General features: G+C 44.4%; 1 protein-coding gene across 2 annotated transcripts in view; it reads right to left on the bottom strand.

Annotated features, from left to right (window-relative positions):
* Window positions 1–269: 269 nt before the first annotated feature.
* The window catches only part of LOC140186050 (LIM/homeobox protein Lhx2-like), a 55966-nt gene continuing 30819 nt past the window's right edge, over window positions 270–25416 (bottom strand). Inside the window, exons 4-5 of one of the 2 annotated variants that reach the window (XM_072239881.1) lie at window positions 20666–20871; window positions 270–769 (exon numbers count right to left, since the gene is read on the bottom strand). In XM_072239881.1, coding sequence (XP_072095982.1) covers window positions 479–769; window positions 20666–20871 — 497 coding nt within the window. In that variant the 3' untranslated portion in view covers window positions 270–478. The remainder of the gene's footprint in view (window positions 770–20665; window positions 20872–25416) is intronic. The other variant, XM_072239882.1, reaches the window with a different exon arrangement.

Genomic DNA, 25416 nt, shown 5'->3' with positions numbered 1-25416 from the left:
TTGTTTTATAACGTTAGCACAACTTTATTGAAACTGACCTTCCACTGTGACATTCTGAAAGGTTTCTGAGCTTCCAGTGCACCAGAAAGACAAGTGTTAAAGAGCCGACCTCATAAATCTGAATTGAACGCAGATGCAGTCCATTGTGTGTTTACAAGACAGTGTATTAAGGCACATGACAGTCTTTGAAAACTTAGAACTACACGTAATTCCTAGCCAACTTTATTTAATGGTTCAGATTTTGAATTCATTGCATGTTCAGTCCACAGAATTGTACAGTTACACAATAGGGGATCCATCTTAACTCTCCAAAGCTTCTCCGCAGCCGACTGTAAACTTTTTTTTCCCAGATTTGAATCAATTTTCAGTATAGATCCATAGTGCTATTAGTCAGTTGTACAAAGTATCTATTAAAAATACAGTTATAATTAAACTAGGAATTTCCTCTTCTCCGTGGGAATCGTGTAAAAGAGTGTTCTCAGAAAAGGTTTGTTAGTGTAGTTTGTGTGGGACTTCGGGAGTCGTGAGCTTCGAGGTTACCAGGCACTGACGTCAGCACCGACGTCACGGTTGGCATAGAAGGATTAGTTAAGTCAGTTAAAGTAGTGGAGGTGCTTGAAGGACTTAGAGAGGCGTTGGAAATTTCTGACGCTGGACCAGACGGCGTTCCTGCTTGAAGCGAAGTGCCGTCAGATGCTTTATCAACCCCTGCATTTTCTTGCCGTAACAGATTCCTCCTGAACTTTGCTCGTGCATTTTGGAACCAAACCTGCAAACCAATTTAATGGTAATTTTGTACCAGTTTTGAACCCACACAAGCGAGCATAAAGTCAGTAAAACGATCGCGACGGAAAACACTTGCTGTATTATCACAGAGGGCAAACTTTAGTAGAGATATTAATCAGAGATAAGGAGTTGGAGTTTTTCACCACATGTAGTAGCCATGTGAGGCCCCATAGGTTAGAATTAGGAGAGCAATTTAAGAGCCATGCTTAAAACTCATTCGTCTGGTTTTGTCGAGGAACAAATTGTCAAGGGGGGAGGAATATTTTAACAAAGAAAGCTTACTGAAGAGATTTATTATTACCTGGGTCGCTCTGTGATTGCAAAAAGTGCCAAGCTTGCAAATAATTCTTAAGAATCAAGCTACTAAATTAGCGTTATGATATATATCCACCCCTCTGAGATGATTTTAGATATGATCGAATCAAAGGTTCAATAAATAACCTGCATTCTCAACTTCCCTTAAGAGGAACGACTCTTGACAAAGCCCTGGTGAAGGGTCTCGCCCAGAATGTCGACTGCTCATTCCGTCCACAGATGCTGCCTGACCTGCTGAGTTTCTTCAGCATTTTGTGTGTTGACAAATTTATAGATTTTTGATTTTGATATTATTAACCATTAGTGTTAGTGACTACCTTAAGTTTAGATTTTAAGCCAATGCAAGTACATAAAAAATACCCATATTTGAGGGGTTTTAGTGAATTTTCTGCACTTTGACAAATTTCTGTTTAAGGTTACTTAGATAAAAATTAAAATAAACTATGTAAAATAACTTCGAGATGACCAGCTGTACAAGTCTGATCCTATCAGGACAAGCCTCCAGAATCATTTCAAATCCACACCAGAACACAGAGATGATACAATAGCTGTAGAGTCGTGGAGTCTTAGAGTATTACAGCACAAGAACAGGCCCTTTGGCCCATCCAGTCTGTACCAAGCTATTAATCTGCCTAGTTCCATCAACCTGGACCCCAACCCTCCATACCCCTCCCATTCACGTACCTATCCAAATTTCTTGTAAATGTTGGAATCGAACCGCATCCTCCACTTCCACTGACAGATCATTCCACATACTCACCACCCTCTGACCGAAAACATTTTCCCCCATGTTTCCATTAAACATTTCATCCTTAACCCAAGGCCTGTAGTTCTAGTTTCACCCAGCGTCACCCTATCAGTTTCACTCTGTTTGCACCCTTCATAATGTTACATCCTCTAATGTTCTCCTATGTTCTAGGAATAAAGTCCGAACCTCTTCAACCTTTCCCTATAACTCAGATTCTCAAGTCCTGGCAACACCCTTGTAGATTTTCTCTGCACTCTTTCAATCTTATTGCTATCTTTCCTGTAGTTAGGTGACCAGAACTGCACACAATATTCCAAATTAGGCCTCACCAATGTCTTATAGAACTTCAACATCTCAACTCCCATACTCAATACTTCGATTTATGAAAGGCAATATGCCAAAAGCTCTCCTTAAGTATTGTCATCTATGATGTTTTAGAGGTTACTCCCGCCAATGATGTTGCTTGATGCAACCCAGTGATAAACAGTGATGCTGAGATGAGAAACTGCCTACCTTTCTCAATACTGTACAACTACAGTCACCAGAGGCATGACTGTAAAACCTCACATCATTCTACATGTGGATTACATAAATATGGTTTATGCCAAGTTAATCTGGTGCAAGTCACACTGCCTAGTGAATTGATGTCCTGTGTTTGAGTTTACAGAACAGATTTTGTCCACAAGCTAGTCTCAAGAAAAGAAATTGCTAATTTACATGTTACAACATCTCTCAGTTCCCTGCGAACTGAAGGTATTATGGAAATAGATATCTAGAAATTTTACTTTGGAAAAAAGGAAGAGCTGAGGGATACAAAGAACCCTACTATACTGGTATAAGAAACCCCTCTCGTAGACAAGTCTTCATATACACACCTTTTAATTTTTCATTGTAAGAGGTCCATGTAATTATAATAAGGCCAATCAATTTAAACTTCACAGCACATACAGGACCAGCACAAGATCTGAGCTTGCAAGTCACACCCTGGAACACTAAATACTCTGATTTTCATTTTGTTAGTAAGAAAATAAATGTCTATTATCAGGGAGCATAATTTTAATGTGATTGGAGGGAAGTATAGGGGGAAAGTCAAAGTTAAAGTTTTTTTTACACAGAGTGGTGGGTGTGTGGAACACCCCGCCAGGGTGATGGTAGAGGCAGATACACTAGCGACATTTAAGAGACTCTTAGATAGGCACACAGATGATAGAAAACTGTAGGGTTATATGGTAGGGAATGGTTAGATTGATCTTAGGGTAGGTTAAAAGGTCAGTACAACACCATGGGCCAAAGGATCTGTACTATGCAATCATTATTTTATTTTATTTTAGAGATACAGTGTGGAGCAGGCCTTTCTGGCCCAACAGGCCGCAACACCCATCAACCCATCTCGCCTACTCACGGGACAGTTTACAATGACGGACTAACCTACTAACCAGTACGTCCCTGGACCGTGAGAGGAAACCGGAGCAGCCCGAGGAATCCCATGCGCTTGTGGTGAGGACTTCTTATAGATGACGTTGGAAATGAACTCTGAACTCCGACACCCTGAATTGTAATAGTGTCGCACTATCCACTACGCTTCTGTGGTGCCCTATGTTCTACGTTCAAATGTGTGCACATGTACAAAAGGCTTGTGAAGTGAGTGCAGTCCTTGAGGGTGTGTGATCATACTAAACATATACTGACAAGAGTCAATAATTCTGAGAACATAGATTTCAAGGACTCTACCACTCATACTCTCAGTATTATTTAATTTGTTATTTGTATTATTTGTCTTCTTTGCATATTGGTTGTACCTCAGTCTATTTATGTACAGTTTTTCATGAATTCTATTGTTTTCCTCTAAATGTCTGCAAGAAAATTAATCTCAAGGTAGTGTATGGTAACATAGACATACTTTGACTTTGTGTTTCAGAACTTTTGGTAATGTCATTGCAATTGTGACTATATGACATAAATTCTTGCCCCGAGGGTTGTATCTGCCTTTGATCGTGGATCTCCTGCTGTGTGTAAAAGTAGGAAAAATTCCATGGAAAACTTCTGCATGCTGCATTCCTGTACAGTGATAACCAGCTTCCATTTTGAAGAAGGTTACTGAATGAGCGTGTCTATTACCACGGCAAAGAAAGAGTACATCAGTATGCCAAGTCTTACCTCCTTAAATATCAAGTTATAACTTAGAGTGTAAATCTAAATGTGTCTTATTTGGCATTAATCAGAAATATTCAGCACTCAGCTTCTCCTGATTTTCTACAATGCAAAAAAAACCAAGAGAGGCCAACCATACTATTTTTAGGGAGCACCTATGTAGGGGAATAAGCAGTCTCCGTTTTGGGCCGAGACCCTTCATCAGCCTAACCAGTCATCGTGTGTTTTTCTCTAGATTTCCAGCATCTGCATTTTTCAGGGTTGCTCTTAATTTAATTTCTAAAACCAAAGTGCAGACATAGCAGTTCCATGGTATTGTGCAAAGTGTATGAGTTACAGGAATGGACAGACCTTTGGCTGACTGGGAGAAGGCAAAGAATGGGAATAAAGGGAGCCTTTCCTGGTTGGCTGCTGGTGACTAGTGGTGTCGCGCAGGGGTCAGGGCTGGGACCAATTCTTCTCACATTATATATCAATGATTAGGAAGAAGGAATTGATGGCTTTGTTGCTAAGTTTGCAGATGATATGTAGATAGATGGAGGCCAGTGTTGCTGATTAGGGCCAGCAGGCCAAATATCTTCTTTACCCCCCTGTCTATGTGTGATGAAACTTTCAGGGAACCATGAACCTGAACTCCAAGGTCCATCTACAACACCCACTAAGGCTGCATATCTTTGCAACATGGACAGAATCCGGACTCTACACATCATTCCATTCCCTTTCCCCCAGGAATCATAGGACATAGAGCATAGAACATTACAGCCCAATGCAGGCCCTTCGGCCCACAATGTTGTGCCAACCATTTAATCTACTCTAAGATCAGTCCGACTTTTCCCTCCCACATTGCCCTCCATTTTTCTATCATACATGTGCCCATCATACATGTTTCTTAAATGCTCCTACTGTATCTGTCTCTACCACCGCCTCGAGCAGCGCGTTCCATGCACCCACCACTCAATGCATAAAAAACACTTACCTCTGACATTCCCCCTATACTTTCCTCCAATCAGCTTAAAATTATTTCCTCTCATATTAGCCATTTCCACCCTGGGAAAAGCTCTCTGGCTGTCCTCTCTATTCATGCCTCTTATCATCTTGTACATTTCTAACAAAGCACCTCTCATTCTCCTTCATAGAACATAGAAACATAGAAACTTCACTCCTAAGAGAAAAGCCCCAGCTCACGCAACCTAAACACATAAACATGCTCCCTAAACCTGGTAAGTTTCTTCTGCACCCTCTCTAAAGCTTCCTCATCCTTCCTATCATGAGGTGACCAGAATGGAACACAATACTACAAATGTGGTCTGAAGAAAATCTCATTCTTTCACCTCCTCAGTTCTAGCATTTCCAGCACTATCAGAACAGCATTATTATGCGTCAGTGGTAGGACAGAGGGACCTCAGCCCGGAAACTCTCATCCAAGACACTCTGGTTGGAAAAAAAAGTAGCCCCGTAACTGGAAGGACACACAAAGAGTTCTGAAGTTGCCAGAAATCTGGATCAACAAATACAAAATGGTGGAGGAACTCAGCAGGTCAGGCAACACTATGGAGGGAAATAGTCAATGTTTCAGGCTGAGACTATTCACTAGTCTTACGCTCCTCTTTTCCCATTCCACATTCTGGTTCCCCTCTCACCCCTTCTCCTCACCTGCCTATACCTCACCTTGGTTCCCCTCCTTCAAGCTTTTCTTCTATGGTCCACTGTCCTCTCCAATCAGATTCCTTTTTCTTCAGCTCTTTACCATTTCCACCTATCACCTCGCAGCTTCTCACTTCATCCCCTCCTTCCCCCATCCACCCACCTTCTTCCTCACCTGGTCTCACATATCACCTGACAACTTGTAATCAATCCTTCCCGTCACCCCGTCTTCTTACTCTGGTTTCTGCCCCTTTCCTTCCTAGTCGTCTTGAAGGGTCTGAACCCAAAATGTCGACTGGCCGTTCCCCACCTGCAGATGCTGCCTTACCTGCCGAGTCTCTCCAACATTTTTTGTGTGTGTGGATACGTAACTGGGGAGCTTACACCACCATGACAGTGAACTCACATCAAGCAACTGAGCATCTTAAGAAAGAATTATCGAGTACTATGTTGCCCCGAAAATATTAAGATGTTCAAACTAAAATGAATGTTCCCCCGTTCCAGTTTTCTTCTCCGGAGCAGATTCCCACAGCAACTGCTGAGATAACAATCCTAAGGGACATGGTTCCACCAGAACAGAGTTTGTATGGACTTTCATAACCAGCAGCACAGCTATGAACCCCTTACTGTGATGTATAAGATTCTGAGGGACTTTGGCAGGGTAGCTACTGAGAAGACATTGCTTCTTATGTGGGGAATCTAAAACGTAAAAGGCATAGGAACAGAATTAGGCCATTCGGCCCATCAAGCCTGCTCTGCCATTCCATCATGGCTAATTTATTATCTCTCTCAACCCAATTCTCCTGCCTTCTCCCTATAACTGTTGACACTCTGATTAATCAAGAGCCTTAAGACCTCCAATGACAGCCATCTGTGGCAAAGAATTCCATAGACCCACCACGCTCTAGCTAAAGAAGTTCCTCCCCATCTCTGTTCTAAAGCGACATCCTTCATCGAGAACCTCCGCTGAATCCGCCAAAAGTGGAACTTCCCAGTAGCCAAACATTTAAACTCCAATTCTCATTCCCGTTCCAACTTATCAGTCATGGTCTTCTCTTGTTCCAAGATGAGGCCACCCTCAGGGTGGAGGAGCAACACCTTACTGTCTGGGTAGCCTCCAATCTGATGACCTGTTTATTGATTTCTCCTTCCAGTAAAAAAAAATTCCCCTCCCCTCCCCTCTTCTTCTATTCCCCACTTTGGCCTTTTACCTCTTTTCACCCACCTATCACCTTCCCCCGGGTCCCCTCCTCTTCCCTTCCTCCTATGGTCCACTCTCCTCTCCTATCAGATTTCTTCCTCTACAACCCTTTACCTTTGCCCCTTCTGTTCCAATCCTGAAGGAGGTTCTCGGCCTGAAATGTCCACTGTCTATTTATTTCCATAGATGCTATCTAACCTGGGGAGTTCCTCCAGCATTTTGTGTGTGTTGCTTTGAAACGTGTTGCCATCTTGAGGCAGAGCTTCATGTTCAGAGTCAGAATCAGAATGGTGGAGATGGGATGTGCCTGTGAATTTCTGGGTCAAGTCCACTACTCTATGAAGCTCCTTGTGTCCCTGTGCATTTGTATTTCCATAACAGACCATGACGCAACCAGTTAGGACATTTCCAACAGTATGGTACTGTGCAAAAGTCTTAGGCACCCTAGATTTTGTATGGTTTCAGTAGTAAGGCCTCCACAGAGCCCTGATCTCAACATCATCGGGGCCGTCTGGGATTACCTGGTGAGACAGAAGCAAAGGAGACAGCCAAAGTCTGAAGAAGAACAATGGCAAGTTCTCCAAGATGCTTGGAATAACCTACCAGCTCATTTTCTTTTAAAACTGCACTACATTGTACCGAAGGGAATCGATGCAGTTTTTAAGGCAAATGGTAGTCACGCCAAATATTGATTTGATTTAATATTTACAATTTACTATTCTTTATGGTTTTTTATATTTAGAAGCTTTTAATTTCATTATCTTTGAAAGCATCTTCGCTTTACAGAACTTTGTTTACATGTGCCTGAGGCTTTTGCACAGTGCTGTATATCTGTGGAAGTTTGTCAGAGTGTTTGGTGATGGTACTGTATATCTGTGGAAGTTTGTCAGAGTGTTTGGTGATGGTACTGTATATCTGTGGAAGTTTGTCAGAGTGTTTGGTGATGGTACTGTATATCTGTGGAAGTTTGTCAGAGTGTTTGGTGATGGTACTGTATATCTGTGGAAGTTTGTCAGAGTGTTCAGTGATGGTACTGAATATCTGTGGAAGTTTGTTAGTGTTTGGTGATGGTACTGTATATCCGTGGAAGTTTGTCAGAGTGTTTGGTGATGGTAATACAACGTGGGAACAGGCCCCTTGGCCCAGCTACTCCATGCAAACCAATATGCCCTATCCAAGCTGGTCCTATCTGCCAGAGTTTGGCACATAAACCTTCGAAACCTTTTCAATCTGTCTAACTGTCTGACTGTCTTTTCAAAGTTGTTGTTGTAGCAACCACTTCCTCTGATGGCCAATTCCACATACACATCACCCGTTGTGTAAAAGATGTTGAAGTTCCCTTAAATCTCTCCGCTTTCATTTTAAACCTGTGCCCTCTCGTCATTGATTCCTCAACGCTACATTCATCTCAGACCTCACTTAGAGTACTGTGAGCAGTTTTGGGCCCCTTATCTAAGAAAGGATGTGCTAGCATTGCAGAGGAGGTTCACAAGAATGATCCTGGCAATTAAAGTGTTAATGTAAGAGGAGCGTTAGACATCGCCGAGCCTGTACTCACTGGAGTTTCTCAGAATGGGGGGAACCTATTGAATACTGAAAGGGCCAGATAAACTGCACATGGAGAGGATGTTTCCTATAGTGGGGGAGTCTAGAACCAGGGGGCACAGCCTCAGAATAGTGGGGCATCCCTTTAGAGAGAGGACAGTGAATCTGAGGAATTGATTGCCACAGACATCTGTGGAGGCCAAGTCTTTGGGTATATTTAAAGCAGAGCTTGATTAGTAAGGACATCAAAGGTTACAAGGAGAAGTCAAGAGAATGGGGATGAGAAGGATAATAAATCATCCATGATGGCTTGGCGGAGCAGACTTGATGGCCTGAATGGCCTAATTCTGCTCCCGATAGTCTTACAGTCTTATCTATGCCCTTCATGACTGTATCCACCTCTATAAAGTCACCCCTCAGTCTCTGACACTCCAAGCTACACAAGGAACAGAGAGGACAGGAAAGTTGAAGTCTCTTTTCAGATCAGCCATGACCTTACTGGATAGCAGAGCCAATTCAGAGGGGACGAATGGCCTCCACTGGTTCTGTTTCTTCTGTCTCACATGTAGTATGTCCTCCAACATGGTTGAATTATAACAGTGAGGGTGGAAATTCAGGCTTGTTCCTCCATCCCTACCATCGGGGTGAACACTACAAAGGGTAATCCCTCTCTAACTGCAGATGCTGAATCACACCTGTAGCTACCCCAACCTATCCCAAAAATCAAGAGATTCTGAAGATGCTCAAAATCCAGAGCAACACACACAAAACACTATTGAAACTCAACAGGCCAGGCAGCATCTGAGAATATAATAAGCAGCACATACTTTTATAATAAATGTACACTGAACTTGGAACTTTGAGAATAAGCAATCGATGTTTGGGGCCATGACCCTTCATCTTGGCCCAAAACATCAACTGTTTATTCTTCTCTGTAGATGCTAACTTGACCTGCTGAGTTCCTCCAGTAGTTTGTGTGCGTTACCCCCATCTAGTACTACAGTTATAAGACTATTGTTTAGTTCACGAGTATGATAAGATGGACTCTTCACCTCGCAATCTACATCGTCATGACCTTGCACCTTGTTGTCCATCTGCACTGCACTTTCTCTGTAGATGTTACATTTTACTCTTCAGTCTGTTATTGTAATACCTCAGTCCACTATGTAATGATCTATTCTGCAAGAATAGCATGCAGGACAAACTTCTCACTGTATCTTTCTACATGTGATTATTTAAAAAAAAACTAATTCTGGTTCCAATCTCCAAGGGTCCCACTGTCACCATCCGCTCACAGTCTTTGGGGTATAAACAGAACCTGCAGGATAACTCCTAGGCACTTATAAAGAGCTCCTGTAGGTGCATCAGCATAACAACAGCCTCTGGTAATGGACTGGAATTCCAAGGGAACAAAACCAACCACAGGAGTAAACCTCAGGCAGCACGTCCTCAATAAAGCTGACTCGTGCGCCTGTTACACCCGCTGGACAGAGGTGGGCAGCGGACAAAGGGGCTCTCAGGGAAACCTAATTCAGCACATGGAAACTAGTATCACCAGGATTGGGTGAAACCGATTAACTTCAGCACATGTACTCGGTGACTACTTTATCAGGTACACCTGTACACATGCTCATGAATGCAAACACCTGATCAGCCGATCACGTGGTAGTAACTCATCCGGACATGGTCAAGAGTTCAATTATTGTTCAGACCCAACATCAGCATGGGGAAGAAACGTGATCAAGTGACTTTGACCATGGAATAATTGATGGTGACAGATGGGGATGTTTGAGTATTCAGAATGTGCTTTATCCCCTGGGATTTTCATGCACAGCAGTCTCTAGAGTTTACAGAGAATGGTGCAAAGAGCAAAAACAAAAAAAATCCAGTGAGTGGAAGTTCTATGAGTGAAAACACCTTGTTAATGAGAGAGATCAGAGGAGACTGGCCAGACTGGTTCAAGCTGACAGGAAGGTGACAGTAACTCAAGTAACCACACGTTACAACAGTGGTGTGCAAGAGAACATCTCCGAACACATAACACATCGAACTATTAAGTGGATGGAATACAGCAGCAGAAGACCATAAATGTACACTCAGTGGCGACTTTATTAGGTACAGGAGATATCTAACAAAGAGGCCACAGAGTGCAGAACACAGAACAGTACAGAGTGTAAAACACAGAACAGAGTGCAGAACACAGAACAGTACAGCGTGTAAAACACAAAACAGAGTGTAGAACACAGAACAGTACAGAGTGTAAGAACACAGAACAGAGTGTAGAACACAGAACAGTACAGAGTGTAAGAACACAGAACAGAGTGTAGAACACAGAACAGTACAGAGTGTAAATCACAAAACAGAGTGTAGAACACAGAACAGTACAGAGTGTAAAACACAAAACAGAGTGTAGAACACAGAACAGTACAGAGTGTAAATCAAAAAACAGAGTGCAGAACACAAAACAGTAGAGTGTAAAACACAAAACAGAGTGTAGAACACAGAACAGTACAGAGTGTAAAACACAAAACAGAGTGTAGAACACAGAACAGTACAGAGTGTAAATCACAAAACAGAGTGCAGAACACAAAACAGTACAGGGTGTAAAACACAAAACAGAGTGTAGAACACAGAACAGTACAGAGTGTAAGAACACAGAACAGAGTGTAGAACACAGAACAGTACAGAGTGTAAATCACAAAACAGAGTGCAGAACACAAAACAGTACAGGGTGTAAAACACAGAACAGAGTGTAGAACACAGAACAGTACAGAGTGTAAATCACAGAGTGCAGAACACAAAACAGAGTGCAGGACACAGAACAGTAGGGAGTGTTAAACACAAAACAGAGTGTAGAACACAGAACAGTACAGCTCAAGAACAGACCCTCTACCCCACGGGGTTGTGCCTAACCAATTAATCTAATAATGCCAAATTAATCTAATTCTTTCTGCCTGTAAGTGGTCCATATCCCTCCATTCTCTGCATACTCACGTACCCTGTATTGTACCCCTCCTCTACCACCACCTCAGGCACCCATGACTCTCTGTGTAAAAAACATGTCCCCCCACATCTCCTTTGAACTTATCCCCTCTCACCTTAAATGCATGCCCTCTGGTATTATAAACACGTTTGTAGATATTTCAGCCCTGAGAGAAACAATACTGTTGACTTTATCAATAATTCGCATAATTTTATAAACTCCATCAGCTCTCTATAAGACATCAGAGCAGAATTAGAGCCATTTGGCCCATCGAGTCTGCTCCACCATCCATCATGGCTAATTTATTTTCCCTCTCAGCCCCACTCTCCTGATTCCCCGCAAACTCCACCGTTCCACGGGACACCATCCTCGTTTGTCTAACCTCTCTTTATAGCACATGCCCGCTATAAAAGGCAGTGATGCACTATCAATAACTCTAAAAGACTGGAAGTAGAGTAAATACTGAAAGGCTTTTATTAGCAGTAAAATGTGACCTCCACCATGCTGAGTATCTGCCCCTGGACTGACGGGAGGAGCAATGGCGCAATGGCCTTTATTCAGGGGCCTGTGGGAGGAGCCACAGGAGCAGTCAGCAGAGGGGCGTGGAGGAACTCAACAGGTCAGGCAGCATCAATGAGGAATAAAGAGTCGGCATTTCAAGCCACAACACTTCATCCAAAGCTTCATATTCAGGGGTCGGACTAAAAGCACCTTAAACTCCACCAAGCTGCCTGATTCCACTACTACCCCTTGTAACCTATTCCAGCCTGACAAAACAAACTTGTATCTCAGATCCCCATCTAAACTTAAAAGCTTGTCCTCTGGTGCTTGGCATTTCTAATCTGGTGAAAGGATCCTGACTGTCTATCCCACCCATGGAATGTTCTGTCTGGGAGGCTGATGGAGGCAAATACAATAGAGACATCCAAAAGGCTCGGGTTTTATTGATTAATTTAGAGATACAGTGTGGAACAGGCCCTTCTGGCCCTCTGAGCTGTGCTGTCCAACAGCCACCAATTTAACACTTGCCTAATCACAGGACAATTTACAATAACCAATCAACCTAACCAGTATGACTTTGGAATGTGGGAGGAAATCAGAAGCCAACCCGATCACAGAGAGAATGTATAAACTCTTTACTGGAGGTGGTGGAATCCAACTCCAAACTCTGACACTGCGAGAGCTGTAACAGCATCATGCTTGTTGCTAGTGGATTGGCACAAATACAGGGTATGGACATTGTGTAGGCAGAAAGGATGAGATTAGTCCATAAGACACAGGAGCACACTCTGGCCATTCAGCCCACCAAGTTTGCTCTGATATTCTATCATGGCTGATTTATTATCCCTCTCAATCCCATTCTCCTGCCTTCTCCCCATAACCTTTGATACCTCGACTAATCAAGAATCGATCAACCTCCACTTTAAATATACTCAATGACTTGACCTCCACAACCAACTGTGGCAATGAATTCCACAGATTCACTACCCTCTGGCTAAAGAAATTCCTTCTCATCTCTATTCAAAATAGTTATCTCTCTAGTCTGAGGCTGTGTCCTCTGGCCCTGGACTCACACACTATACGAAACATCCTGCTTACATCCACTCTATCCAGACCCTTCAATATTTGATAGATTACAATGAGATCCCCCCTCATTCTTCTAAACTCCAGCGAGTACAGGCCCGGAGCCATCAAATGGTCCTCGTATGTTAACCCTTTCGTTTCTGGAATTATTCTCATGAACCTCTCCAATGCTAGCACATCTTTTCTTAGATAAGGGACTCAAAACTGCTCTCAATACTCCAAATATGATCCCATCAATGCCTTATAAAGCTTCAGCATCTCCCAATCTGTCTAAGTCCTTCTGCAGACTTCTTGCTTCTTCAACACTACCTGCCCCTCCACCAATCTTCATATGGTCCACAAACTGGGCCACAACACCAGCAATTACATTACCCAAATCATTCACATATAACATGAAAAGAAGCAAACCCAACACCATCCCCTGCAGAAAACCACTAGTCACCAGCAGCCAAACAGAAAAAGCTCCCTTTATTCCTACTCTTTGCCTCCTGCCAGTAAGCCACTTTTCGATCCATGCTAATATCCTTCCTGCAAAACTATGGGCTCTTATGTTGTTAAGCAGCCTCATGTGTGGCACCATGTCAAAGGCCTTCTGAAAATCCAAGTAAACAGCATCTGCTGGCTCTCCTTTGTCTACCCTGCCCATTATTTCCTGATAAAATTTCAATAGATTTGACAAGCAAGATTTCCTCTTAAGGAAACCATACTGAAATTTTATCCTTAATAATAGACTGCAACATATTCCCAAACACCAAGGTCAGGGTAACTGGCCAACAATTTCCTTTCTTCAGCCTTTGACAAGGTGCCACACATGAGGCTACTTAACAAGATAAGAGCCCATGGAATTACGGGAAAGTTACATACGTGGATAGAGCGTTGGCTGATTGGCAGGAAACAGAGAGTGGGAATAAAGAGATCCTATTCTGGTTGGCTCCCGGTTACCAGTGGTGTTCCACAGGGGTCCGTGTTGGGGCCGCTTCTTTTTACATTGTACATCAATGATTTGGATTATGGAATAGATGGCTTTGTGGCTAAGTTTGCTGATGATACGAAGATAGGTGGAGGGGCCGGTAGTGCTGAGGAAACGGAGAGTCTGCAGAGAGACTTGGATAGATTGGAAGAATGGGCAAAGAAGTGGCAAATGAAATACAATGTTGGAAAGTGTATGGTTATGTACTTTGGCAGAAGAAATAAACGGGCAGACTATTATTTAAATGGGGAAAGAATTCAAAGTTCTGAGATGCAACGAGACTTGGGAGTCCTCGTACAGAATACCCTTAAGGTTAACCTCCAGGTTGAGTCGGTGGTGAAGAAGGCGAATGCAATGTTGGCATTCATTTCTAGAGGAATTGAGTATAGGAGCAGGGATGTGATGTTGAGGCTCTATAAGACGCTAGTGTTTCCTCACTTGGAGTACTGTGGGCAGTTTTGGTCTCCTTATTTAAGAAAGGATGTGCTGACGTTGGAGAGGGTACAAAGAAGATTCACTAGAATGATTCCGGGAATGAGAGGGTTAACATATGAGGAACGTTTGTCCGCTCTTGGACTGTATTCCTTGGAGTTTAGAAGAATGAGGGATTACCTCATAGAAACATTATGAATGTTGAAAGGCGTGGACAGAGTGGATGTGGCAAAGTTGTTTCCCATGATGGGGGAGTCTAGTACGAGAGGGCATGACTTGAGGATTGAAGGGCACCCTTTCAGAACAGAAATGCAAAGAAATTTTTTTAGTCAGAGAGTGCTGAATCTATGGCATTTGTTGCCACAGGCAGCAGTGGAGGCCAAGTCATTGGATGTACTTAAGGCAGAGATTGATAGGTATCTGAGTAGCCAGGGCATCAAAGGTTATGGTGAGAAGACGGGGGAGTGGGACTAAATGGGAGAATGGATCAGCTCATGATAAAATGGCGGAGCAGACTCGATGGGCCAAATGGCTGACTTCTGCTCCTTTGTCTTATGGTCTTATGGTCTTCAGTTCAGTTGAATATTTAATTACTAATTTATTTCAGCACCACAATATGGGTGGTAGGTGATAGGCCAAAGGACTGTTCCTGTTGTTGGAATGGCCTGTAAAATTGTTGCTGTTCCTGTGGTTTAACTTTCTTATGCTCATTTGTATTTTTATATAATCACCAATATACATACATGTTCAGTGAGTTTTCAGTGGTTAAGGTTGCCTCTGTACTTTTTTTGGAAACTGCTTGATTTCAGTGGCAAGTATCACATTACTTGAATCCGACCGGTCAGTGGTAGGTATCACATCACTCGAATCTGGCTATCCAACTGGTCAATGTTATCAATGGAAATTAATGTTATTAGTGCTCTGTAGGCACATTTAAAGCAGAGGTTAACAGGTTCTTCAAACACGAGAAAGTCGGCAGATGTTGGAAACCCAAAGCAACACACGCAAAATACTGGAGGAACACAGTAGGTCAGCAAGCATCAGCGGAAAAGAGGTTTCAGGCCGAGTCCCTTAATCAGGACTGGGAAAAAAGATGAGGAGTCAGACCAAGAAGGTGGGGGATGGGAGGAGGAAGTTCAAGGTGGTAGGTGATAGGTGAAACCTGGACAGGAGCGGGGTGAAGTAAAGAGCTGGGAAGCTGACTGGTGAAAGAGGTGAAGAGCTGGAGGAGGGGGAATCTGATAGGGGAGAGTAGAAGACCACGGAAGAAAGGGAAGTGGAAGGAGCACCACAGGGAGGTGATGGGCAGGTAAGGAAGTAAGGAGAGAGAGGGAAATGGGAATGGGGAATGGTGAAAGGGAGGTGCCATTACCAGAAGTTAGAGAAATCGAGGTTCATGACGCCAGTTTGGAAGCTACCCAGACAGAACATAAGGTGTTGCTCCTCCAGCCTGAGTGTGGCCTCATCGCGGAGAACATGGACTGACATGTCGGAATGGGAATGGGAAGTGGAATTAAAATGGGTGGCCACTGGGAAATCTCGCTTTCTCTGGTGGATGGAGTGTAGGTGCTCGGTGGAGCGGTCTCCCAATCTACATACACAGAAGGCCACACCGGGAGCAGCAGACACAGTATATGACCCCAAAGTTCTCACAGGTGAAGTGTCGCCTCACGTGGAAGGACTGTTTGGGGCTCTGAGTGGTAGTGAGGGAGGAGTAGAGGCAGTTGTGGCAATTGTTCCACTTGCCAGGATCAAAGGTCTACTGAGTTCCTCCAGCATTTTATGTGCATTATTAGGTTCTTGATTAGTAAGGGTGTCAAAGGTTATGGTTAAAAGGCAGGAGAACACCCTTGCTTCCCAACAGATGGGAGAGATCTTGATTTTGATTCCTGTACAAAGTACAAAAGGATCAAACCCCGTCCCAACTTTGTAGAGGGAGCAGGCGGAGATTTCTTCTGGTGAATAGGGAACAGGAGAAATGTGATTCCACATCACACCCCCCACCATGGCAGACTGTTTTACCTAGAGGAGCCTAAACCTCAGGTGAAGATGTTTGTGGGAAACTGATAAATTGGTTTATTTTTGTCATATATACCACGATACAGTAAGAAACTTTGTTCTGTGTGTGAGTCTGAAACACCGGGAGAGCAGGCAGAGTGCGCTACTATCAGAAAGAGGTCCCTGTGATTATCTCTCTCTCTCTCTCTCTCTCTCTCTCCCCCCCTCCCTCCTCTCTTTCTCTCCCCTCCCCCGTTCCTCTCTCTCCCCCTCCCCCTCCCCCCCACTCCCCCCCTCTCTCTCCCCTTCTCTCTCTCTATCCCTCCCCTCCCCTCCTCTCTCTCTCCCCCTCCCCACTCCTCACTCTCTCCTCTCTCTTCCCCTCTCCCCCACTCCCCTCTCTCTCTCTTCTCTGTCTCTGTCTCCCCTCCCCTCCCCCTCCCCACTCCTTTCTCTCTCTCTCTCTCTCTCTCTCTCTCCCCCCTCTGTCTCCTCCCCCACCCTCCCTCCCTCTCTCTCCCTCTCCCTCTCCCCCCTCCCCCCTCCCTCTCTCTATCACTCTCTCCCTCCCTCTATCACACTCTCTCTCTCTCTCTCTCTCTCTCTCGGAGAGTGAGAGCCTGTTGGTCCCCAAGTCAGGGGGCTTGGAGAAGTGACATGGAAGATCATAACATCCAAACAGTGAGCTGCTGGTGACCCACTCTCGTTGTTACTGGAGTGACTGCTCTCTCTACCTTACTAGTGAGAGCAAGCCTGTACAAGATACCAAAGCACTGAGTTATGGACTGTAGTTTTTGATGAACTCTAGATCAAGGTCTCTCTGGGGGGTTTTGCTGTTGTTTGCATGGTGGGGAAGGGGGTGGTGGCTGGTTCTTCTGCTGGCACAAGTGAGGGGAGGGAGGGTGTAGGCTCAGTGTTTCTACTGCTGCTTGTGCATTGGGACGGTGAGAGGGGGCTTTGGGGTTCTTATGTTCCTGTCATTCCTTCTTTGGGGTTTCTTGTTTTGTGGACGTCCGTGAAGAGTAAGAATTTCAGGTTGTGTACTGTATACATTCTCTGATATAGAATGGAACCATTTGAACCATTCATTACAACAGAGCATGGACGTTGATCATTCGTTCATTATGTGCCATGTCGTATGATGAAAGCGATCATGATCTTTCCATGGCCATGATTATTCTTGGCAAATTTTTCTACAGAAAAGATTTGTTATTGCCTTCTTTTGGACAGTGTCTTGTAAATACTCTTCAGAGATTGTCTGCCTGGCGTCACTGGTCACAAAAGCTGGACTTGTGATATGCACTGGCTGCTCCTATGACCATCCACCACCTCCTCCCACGGCTTCATGTGACCCTGATCGGGGAGCTACACTTTGCCCACGGGTGACCTGCAGGCTAGAGGAGGGAAGGAGCACCTTACATCTCCTTTGGTAGAGACGTATCTCCACCCTGTTGGGATGGCAGAGCAGACTCAATGGGCCAAATGGACTATCTGTTCCTGCTTTTTCATGGTCTTATGTTCTGGTATGTGAAGACCAGATCTTCTTTGTTCTCCCTCTTTTTCCCTAGGCTCTTTCCCTGCCTGCTCTTCCTTTGTTCTCCTTCCTCATGCTTCTTCACTCTTCATTTGTTATGCTCTTGTAACACTCAATAAAATGATTGTAAGCAATAGGCATTATGCCTCTTTGTTGATTTCCAAAAAAACCTTTGCACTGCAAAAGCGTCAAGATCCAGCACTGTGTTATACTCTATGCCATAAACCTCGTCCACACCCTCAGCAAAGCCTCCACATCCTCACTGTGATGGGGCGACCAGGGCTGATTGTACCACTCCAGATGTGGTATAACTAGAGTTTTATAAAGGGAAAGGGATGGGATATGAGGGTAAAATCATCAGCAGGCCCGTGGGGAATGAGGCTGATGGAGCAGTTCTCCCAGGAACTAACGCGTACTCAGCGGCCCGATCCACCCCTCCGTGATCCTAATTGAAACAAAGCACTCCAGAGAGACGTGTTCGAGAAATGAGTAGCTGAGCCAAGTCACTGCTTCCTGCTCCACGCAAAACCGCAACGCGAGTGAGATGGTGTTAGATTAAAGTGTGAATCTGAATGTATTACTTTAAATAGCAGTGTGCTCAGTGAAGAAGATTGCCTGAGAAACAGAATTTGAAAAGAGACCCAACAGATGCTTTTCTTCCCTCCTCCCGCTTCCCTCTTCTTCAATTCCCCATTCTGGCTCTGCTCTTACCTCTCCTCTTCTCCTCACTTGCCTCTCACCTCCCCCAGGTCCCCTCCTCCTTCCCTTTCTCCCATGGTCACTCTCCTCTCCTATCAGACTCCTTCTTCTTCAGCCCTTTACCTTTTCCACCTATCACCTCCCAGCTTCTTACTTCATTACACCCCCCCCACCCGGCTTCACCTATCACCTTCTAGTTTGTACTCCTTCCCACCCCCCGCCCCACTTTCTTATTCTGGCTTCTTCCTCTCCAGTCCTGGTGAAGGGTCTCAGTCTGAAACGTCGACTGTTTATTCATTTCCATAGACGCTGCCTGACCTGCTGAGTTCCTCCAGAACTTTGTGTGTGTTGCTCAATGGATGATCAGTAGATCAGGCAGCATCTGTGAAGAGAGAAACCAGTTCAGTGCTTCAGGTCATCGGAATCTCCCTCCACAGATGCTACCTGACCTGCCAACCATTTCCAGTAACCTTTGCTTATGTATCACACAATACAGAACATTACAGCACAGTATCGGCCCTTCAGCCCATGATGTTGAGCCGACTTTTAATCTACCAGGATCAATCAAGCCATAAGACATAGGAGAACAATTAGGCCATTTGGGCCGTCAAGTCTGCTCCGCCATGCCATCACGGCTGATTTACTATCCTCTCTCGACCCCATTCTCCTGCTATCTCCCCGTAAACTTTCATACCCTGATAAACCAAGAACCTATTAACCTTCACCTTAAAATATACCCAATGACTTGGCCTCCACAGCCGTCTGTGGCAATGAATTCCACACTTTCGCCACCCTCTGTCTGCAGAAGTGTTTCCTCACCCCTGTTCAAAATGGACATCACTCTATTCTGAGGCTGTGCCCTCTGGTCTAGACTCCATCACTATAGGAAGCACCCTCTCAAAGTCCACTCTATCTAAGCCTTTCAATACATTTCAATGAGATCCCCCCAACCCCCCATTCTTCTAAACTCCAACAAGTACAGGCCCAGAGCCATAAAACACTCTTCACATATTAATCCTTTCATCTACAGAATCATCCGTGAACCTCCTCCGGACCATCTCCCATGCCAGCACGTCTTTTCTTAGATGAGGGGCTCACAATACTCCAAGTGCTCTAAATGCAGCCTGACCAATGCCTTTAAAAGCCTCAGCATTACATCCCAGCTTTTGTATTCTAGTCCTCTCAAAGTAAGTGCTAACGTTGCATTTGTCTTACTTACCACCGACTCAACCTGCAAGTTCTTTCGGGATTCCTAACCCTTCCTTCTTACATAGCCCTGCATTTTTCTTTCATCTGTGTGACGTAGAGATTCTTAAATGTCCCTAATGTACTGTATCTGTCTCTACCACCACCCCTGGCAGGGTGTTCCACACATCCACCACTCTGTGTAAAGAAAACTGACCTCCGATATCTCCCGTATACTTCCCTCCAATCTCGTTAAAATTATGCCCTCTTGTTTTAGCCATTTCTGCTCTGGGAAAAAATGCCTCTGGCAGTCCACTCTGTTTGTGCCTATTATCTTCTTGTACACCTCTATCAAGTCACTTCTCATCCTTCCTCAATCCAAAGAGAAAAACCCTACCTCACTCAACCTATCCTCATAAGACACACTCTCTAATCTGGGCAGCATCCCAGCAAACTTCCTCTGCAAAGCTCTCTAAAGCTTCTACCCCCTTCCTATAATGAGGCTGTACAATCCTAAGGGGGCAAGATAGGGTAAATTCCAAGATGTTTTCCCTAGAGGGTGAGTCTTGAATGAGGGGACATGGTTACAAAACTGGGGGTGGGATGTTCATTTATTACTAAGGCACGTAGGAATTTCCTGCGGAGGGAAATTCAGCCCCAGAAGTCTGCGGAGAGTGGATCATATCTGCTTGTACCACCACCCTGGGCAGTGAGTTCTACATACCCACCACTCTCTATGTAGAAACTGACTCTGACAATCCCCTCCCTATACTTTGCTCCAATCACGTTAAAATTATGCCCACCCGTATTAGCCAGTTCTGCCCTGGGGAAAGGCTTTGGCTATCCAGAACTTCCAATACTTTGTAGATGGTAACTGAGATCTCCCTTACCTGCAGAACTCGCTTTGTAAGACCGGTCTTCTGTGCTAGTTGCTTCAGGTCCTTTGCATCGGGATTGTGGTTAATGGCGAAGTAAGATTTCATGGTTCTCAGCTGATGATGCTTAAAGGAAGTGCGCATGCGTTTTGTCTTCTGGGCGGGAGGATACTGCTGCTCTCTCTCCATGTGGTCACCAGCATTTTCATTACAACTCAATGCTATAAAATATTAGGAAGATTTACTGTAAATTTAAGAAGGAACTTTGAATAAGTGCAGCTACTGGCTAGAATATATCCCTTTGATGACTTATAGAACACAGAACAGTAGAATAGAACTGCTGAGCATTGTGGGTTTGCTATGTTGGTGCCAAAATGTGTGGCAACACTTGCGGGCTGCCCCAGCACATCCTTTGGTTGTGTTGGTTGTTAACACAAACGGATACATGGCTCCTCCATAGAGAATGTTAACTGCATCAAGTTCCTGGGAGTTCACATCGCGGATGACTTCACCTGGACCCTTAATATCACCTCCCTGAACGGTAAGTTCCACTTCCTAAGGAGACTGAGGCAAGCAAGGTTCCCATCCCCCATTTAGCTGCATTTTACAAGAGCACCATTGAGGGCATCCTGACAAGTTGCATCTCCAAATGGTATGGGAGCAGTCGACCATTGGACCAGAAGTCCCTACAAAGGACTGTGAGGACAGCTGAGAGCATCATAGGGGTCTCTCTATCATCCACTGGGGACATTTATCAGGAGCACTGCACAAGCAGGGCCCTTAGTATTATTAAAGATCCCACCCACCCATCCAGCATCCTCTTTGACTTTCTACCATCAGTCAGGAGACTCCGATGCATAAAGACAAGAACCGTCAGGATGAGAAACAGTTTCTTCCCAAAGGCTTCTGAACTCCCTGCATCATATTCAAAATATCATTGGTTAATCAGTTCCATACTTCATGATATTTAATATTAATGCAGTTCAGTTTGTTATTTATGTGTGATTCATCTGTAGAATTTATCCTTGCCTTCATAAGTTATCATGTGTTATGTGTCCTACTGTGCTTTACAGCCAGGTTTGGAAAAACGCTGTCTCATTTCGATACACATTATATGGTTATATACATTACATACACGGATGTAGTTAAATAACAATAAACTTGACTTGATGTTCATATGATAAATAAATGAATCTCAATCTGAAACAGTACAGCACAGGAACTGGCCCTTCGGCTCACAGTATCTGCACCAAAGATGATGCCAGATTAAATAAAATGTCTTCTGCCCATTTCTGATTCATATCCCTCCGTTCCCAGCCCATTGATGTGTCTATCTTAAATGCCTCTATCATTCTAGCGCTAGAGATTAGAGGTTAAGGGTGAAAGGTGAAATATTTAAGGACAACCTGAGAGGGATCTTCTTCACTCAGACGGCTGTACAGCTGTGGAAGAAATTGCCAGCAGATGTTGTAGATGCAGGTTCAGTTGCAACTTTTAAGAGAAGTTTGGTTAAGTACATCGATGTGAGGGGTATAGAGGGCTATGGTCCAGGTGTGGGTCAATGGAACTAGGTAGAACAATAGTTCAGCATGGACACATTTGTTCATTATGTGCCATAGACAATTGTGGTCTTTCCATGACCATGGTTGTTCTAGGCAAATTTTCTAGAGGTGGTTTACCATTGCTTTCTTCTGGGCAGTTTCTTTACAGGACAGGTGACCCTAGCCATTGCCAATACTCTTCAGAGATTGTCTGTCTGGCATCAGTGGTCACATAACCAGGACTTGTGATATGCACCAGCTACTCGTACAACCATCCACCACCTGCTCTCATAGCTTCACGTGACCCTGATCGGGGGGACTAAGCAGCTGCTACACCTTGCCCAAGGGTGACTTGCATGTTTGCAGTGGGAAGGAGTGCCTTACATCTCCTTTGGTAGAGAGGTATCTCCACACTGCCACTCTTCAGCAAGGGCTAGATGGGCCAAAGGGCCTGTTTCTCCGCTGTAGCGTTCAAAGGCTCTGTGACTCTACAGCTGCCTCTACCAACACCACTAACAACCTGTCCCAGGCATTCACTGCGTAAAAAACTTGTCCCATACACATCCTTTAAACTTTCCCCATCTCACTTTAAGTGCATGTCCTCTAGATTTTGATGCTATCCTAGGAAAAAGATTCTGACTGTCCACCTTACCTGTGCCTCTTATAGTTTTATAGACTTCTAACTTCAACTGTTTATTCCTTTCCATAGGTGCTGCTAGTTCCTGCCGCATTTTGTATGTAAACACAAGGAATTCTGCAGATGCTGGAAATTCAAGCGACACACATCAAAGTTGCTGGTGAACACAGCAGGCCAGGCAGCATCTCTAGGAAGAGGTACAGTCGACGTTTCGGACCGAGATCCTTCGTCAGGACTGAACCTGAAACGCCGAAACGTCGACTGTACCTCTTCCTAGAGATGCTGCCTGGCCTGCTGCGTTCACCAGCAACTTTGATGTGCATTTTGTATGTGTTACTCTGGATTTCCAGCATCTGCAGAGTCTCTTGTGTTTATAGTTCTAAGAACATGATTTGTAAAGAGTCCTTGAAAGTGAGCCTGTAGGTTGTGGAATCGGTTCAGATTTGTGGTGAGTGAAGTTATCCACGTTGATTCAGGAGCCTGATGGTTGAAGGGTAATAATTGTTCCTGAACATGTTGGTGAGTGACGTTAACCATTCTGGTTCAGGAGCCTGATGGTTGAGGGGTAAGAACTGTTCCTGAACCTGGTGGTGTAGGAGACCAGCGAAGCTGGTGGTGTCTACCAACAACCCCTAGCATCATCTTAATGTGGTTGGAGGAGAGTATAGGGGGGATGTCAGAGGCGATTTTTTTTACACAGAGTGGTGGGCATGTAGAACAAACTGCCGGGGTGGTGATAGAGGTGGATACATTAGGGATGCTTAAGCACATGGATGATAGAAAAATGGAGGGCTATGTGGGAGAGAAGGGTTAGATTGATTTTAGAGTGGTTAAAAGGTCGGACATCATCCTGGGACAAAGGACCTATACTGTGCTGTAATGTCCTATGTCCTAAGTTTAAAATTCCACACAGAAGAATAACATTTTCCAGTAATAAATTTGAGAAAGTCTGCAAATGCTGGAAATCCAAAGCCAACACGCACAAAATGCAGGAGAAACTCAGGTGGTCAGGCAGCATCTATGGAAATGAATAAAGAGTCGATGTTTCAGGATCTAATAGGTTGGTTTCCAAATGATGCACTGGGGAAAATATGATGAGAAGGAATATTTAGGAATTATTCCTCCTTCAACGGGGTCATGAGCAAGAGGATCTAAATAAGGCAGGAGACCGAGGACGAGGAGCATTGATGGAGATAGTCTTTTTGCTGGGTTCTCTTTGATTGAAAAAACATTTTAGGAGTGATTGACAAAGATAACCAGGCACAGAAATTACAAAATTAATCAGAATCAGGTTCATCATCGCTGACATAAGTTGTGAAAGCAGACTTGGAGGAACTGAGGCGAAGTGAGTGGAGGTGAGGAGGCAGAGCTCAAGTCCGGGTTCAGGAGTAGGGAAAGACATGAGGTTTGATTGATTTAAATGCCTTGCCAAATTGGAAAGGTCGGGTATGGACCAAATCGAGGCGGTACGGCACCAGCCCGAGAGCATCTCCAAACAGCAGGGCCCCCGTCCGAGAACAAGCAACGACTCGAGGCTTGGACGGTTTAAGCGCTGGGCCAGATCGAAAAGGTCAGGGTGTCAGGGCCAGAGGCGAGGGACGGGATGGATCAGCTCATTGCTCCGCGATGTTTACTTGGCTTTGCGCTGAACTAAGGCTGTAGCCTACCCGGTTGCAGTAATACCTGGCTTAGTGTCTGTGGACTCACTTTCATTCTGAAAGCTATTTGCTTACTTTTATTGTTTGCACAATTTTTTTTCTGCATATTGGGTGTCTGACAGCATTTTTTAATGGGTTCTTTTGGGTTTCTTTGTTTAGTGGCTGCCTGTAAGGAGACAAATCTCAAGGTTGCATAATGTACATACTTTGATGATAAATGTACTTTGAACCTTGAACACTGAAATTTGTTGTTTTGTGGCAGTAGTACAGTGCAATACATAAACTATACTATCAATTACAAAAGAATATATACACATTTATTTTTTACTCAAATAGTAGTGGGTGTGTGGAACACCCTGCCAGGGCTGGTGGTAGAGGCAGATACATTAGGGACATTTAAGAGACATTTAGATAGGCAGATGGAAGATACAAAACTAGAGGCTATGTCAGAGGGAAGGGTTAGATTAATCTTAGAGTAGGTTAAAAAGTCGACAAAACATCATGGGCTGAAGGGCCTGTACTGTGTTGTAATGTTCTATATATAGTTTTACACTAGATTTTAAACAAGGCTGTGAGACAGCAGGCAAAAAGCTCTGGGTTTCCTGCATCTGGGGAATCTCTTGTGTCCAAGGTAACGTGTCATGGAAGGGAAAGGAGCTGTCAACAAACAGGATCTGGAATTCCCTGCTGAGTACAACCTGCTGCCTCGGACCTCCAGGGACCCAGCTTCAGTTCTGAGCTCGAATGCTGTCTACGTTCTCCCTGCGATGGCACAGTTTCCCCTGGCTTCACCGCTTTCCCCTCTACGTCCTAAACACAGGCAGGTCGGTAGAGTAACTGGCTGCTGTCAATTATTCGTAGTGAGTACGTGAGCGGTTGAATAGTCACATAACACTGCAGCATGCAAACAGGCCCTTCAGCCCATCTAGC

This window comes from Mobula birostris, chromosome 22 (assembly GCF_030028105.1).
Source record: "Mobula birostris isolate sMobBir1 chromosome 22, sMobBir1.hap1, whole genome shotgun sequence".
NCBI classification, from domain to species: Eukaryota; Metazoa; Chordata; class Chondrichthyes; order Myliobatiformes; family Myliobatidae; genus Mobula; species Mobula birostris.
The sequence above is the reverse complement of the archived record's forward strand: the minus strand, read 5'-3'. Positions and strand labels throughout refer to the sequence as shown.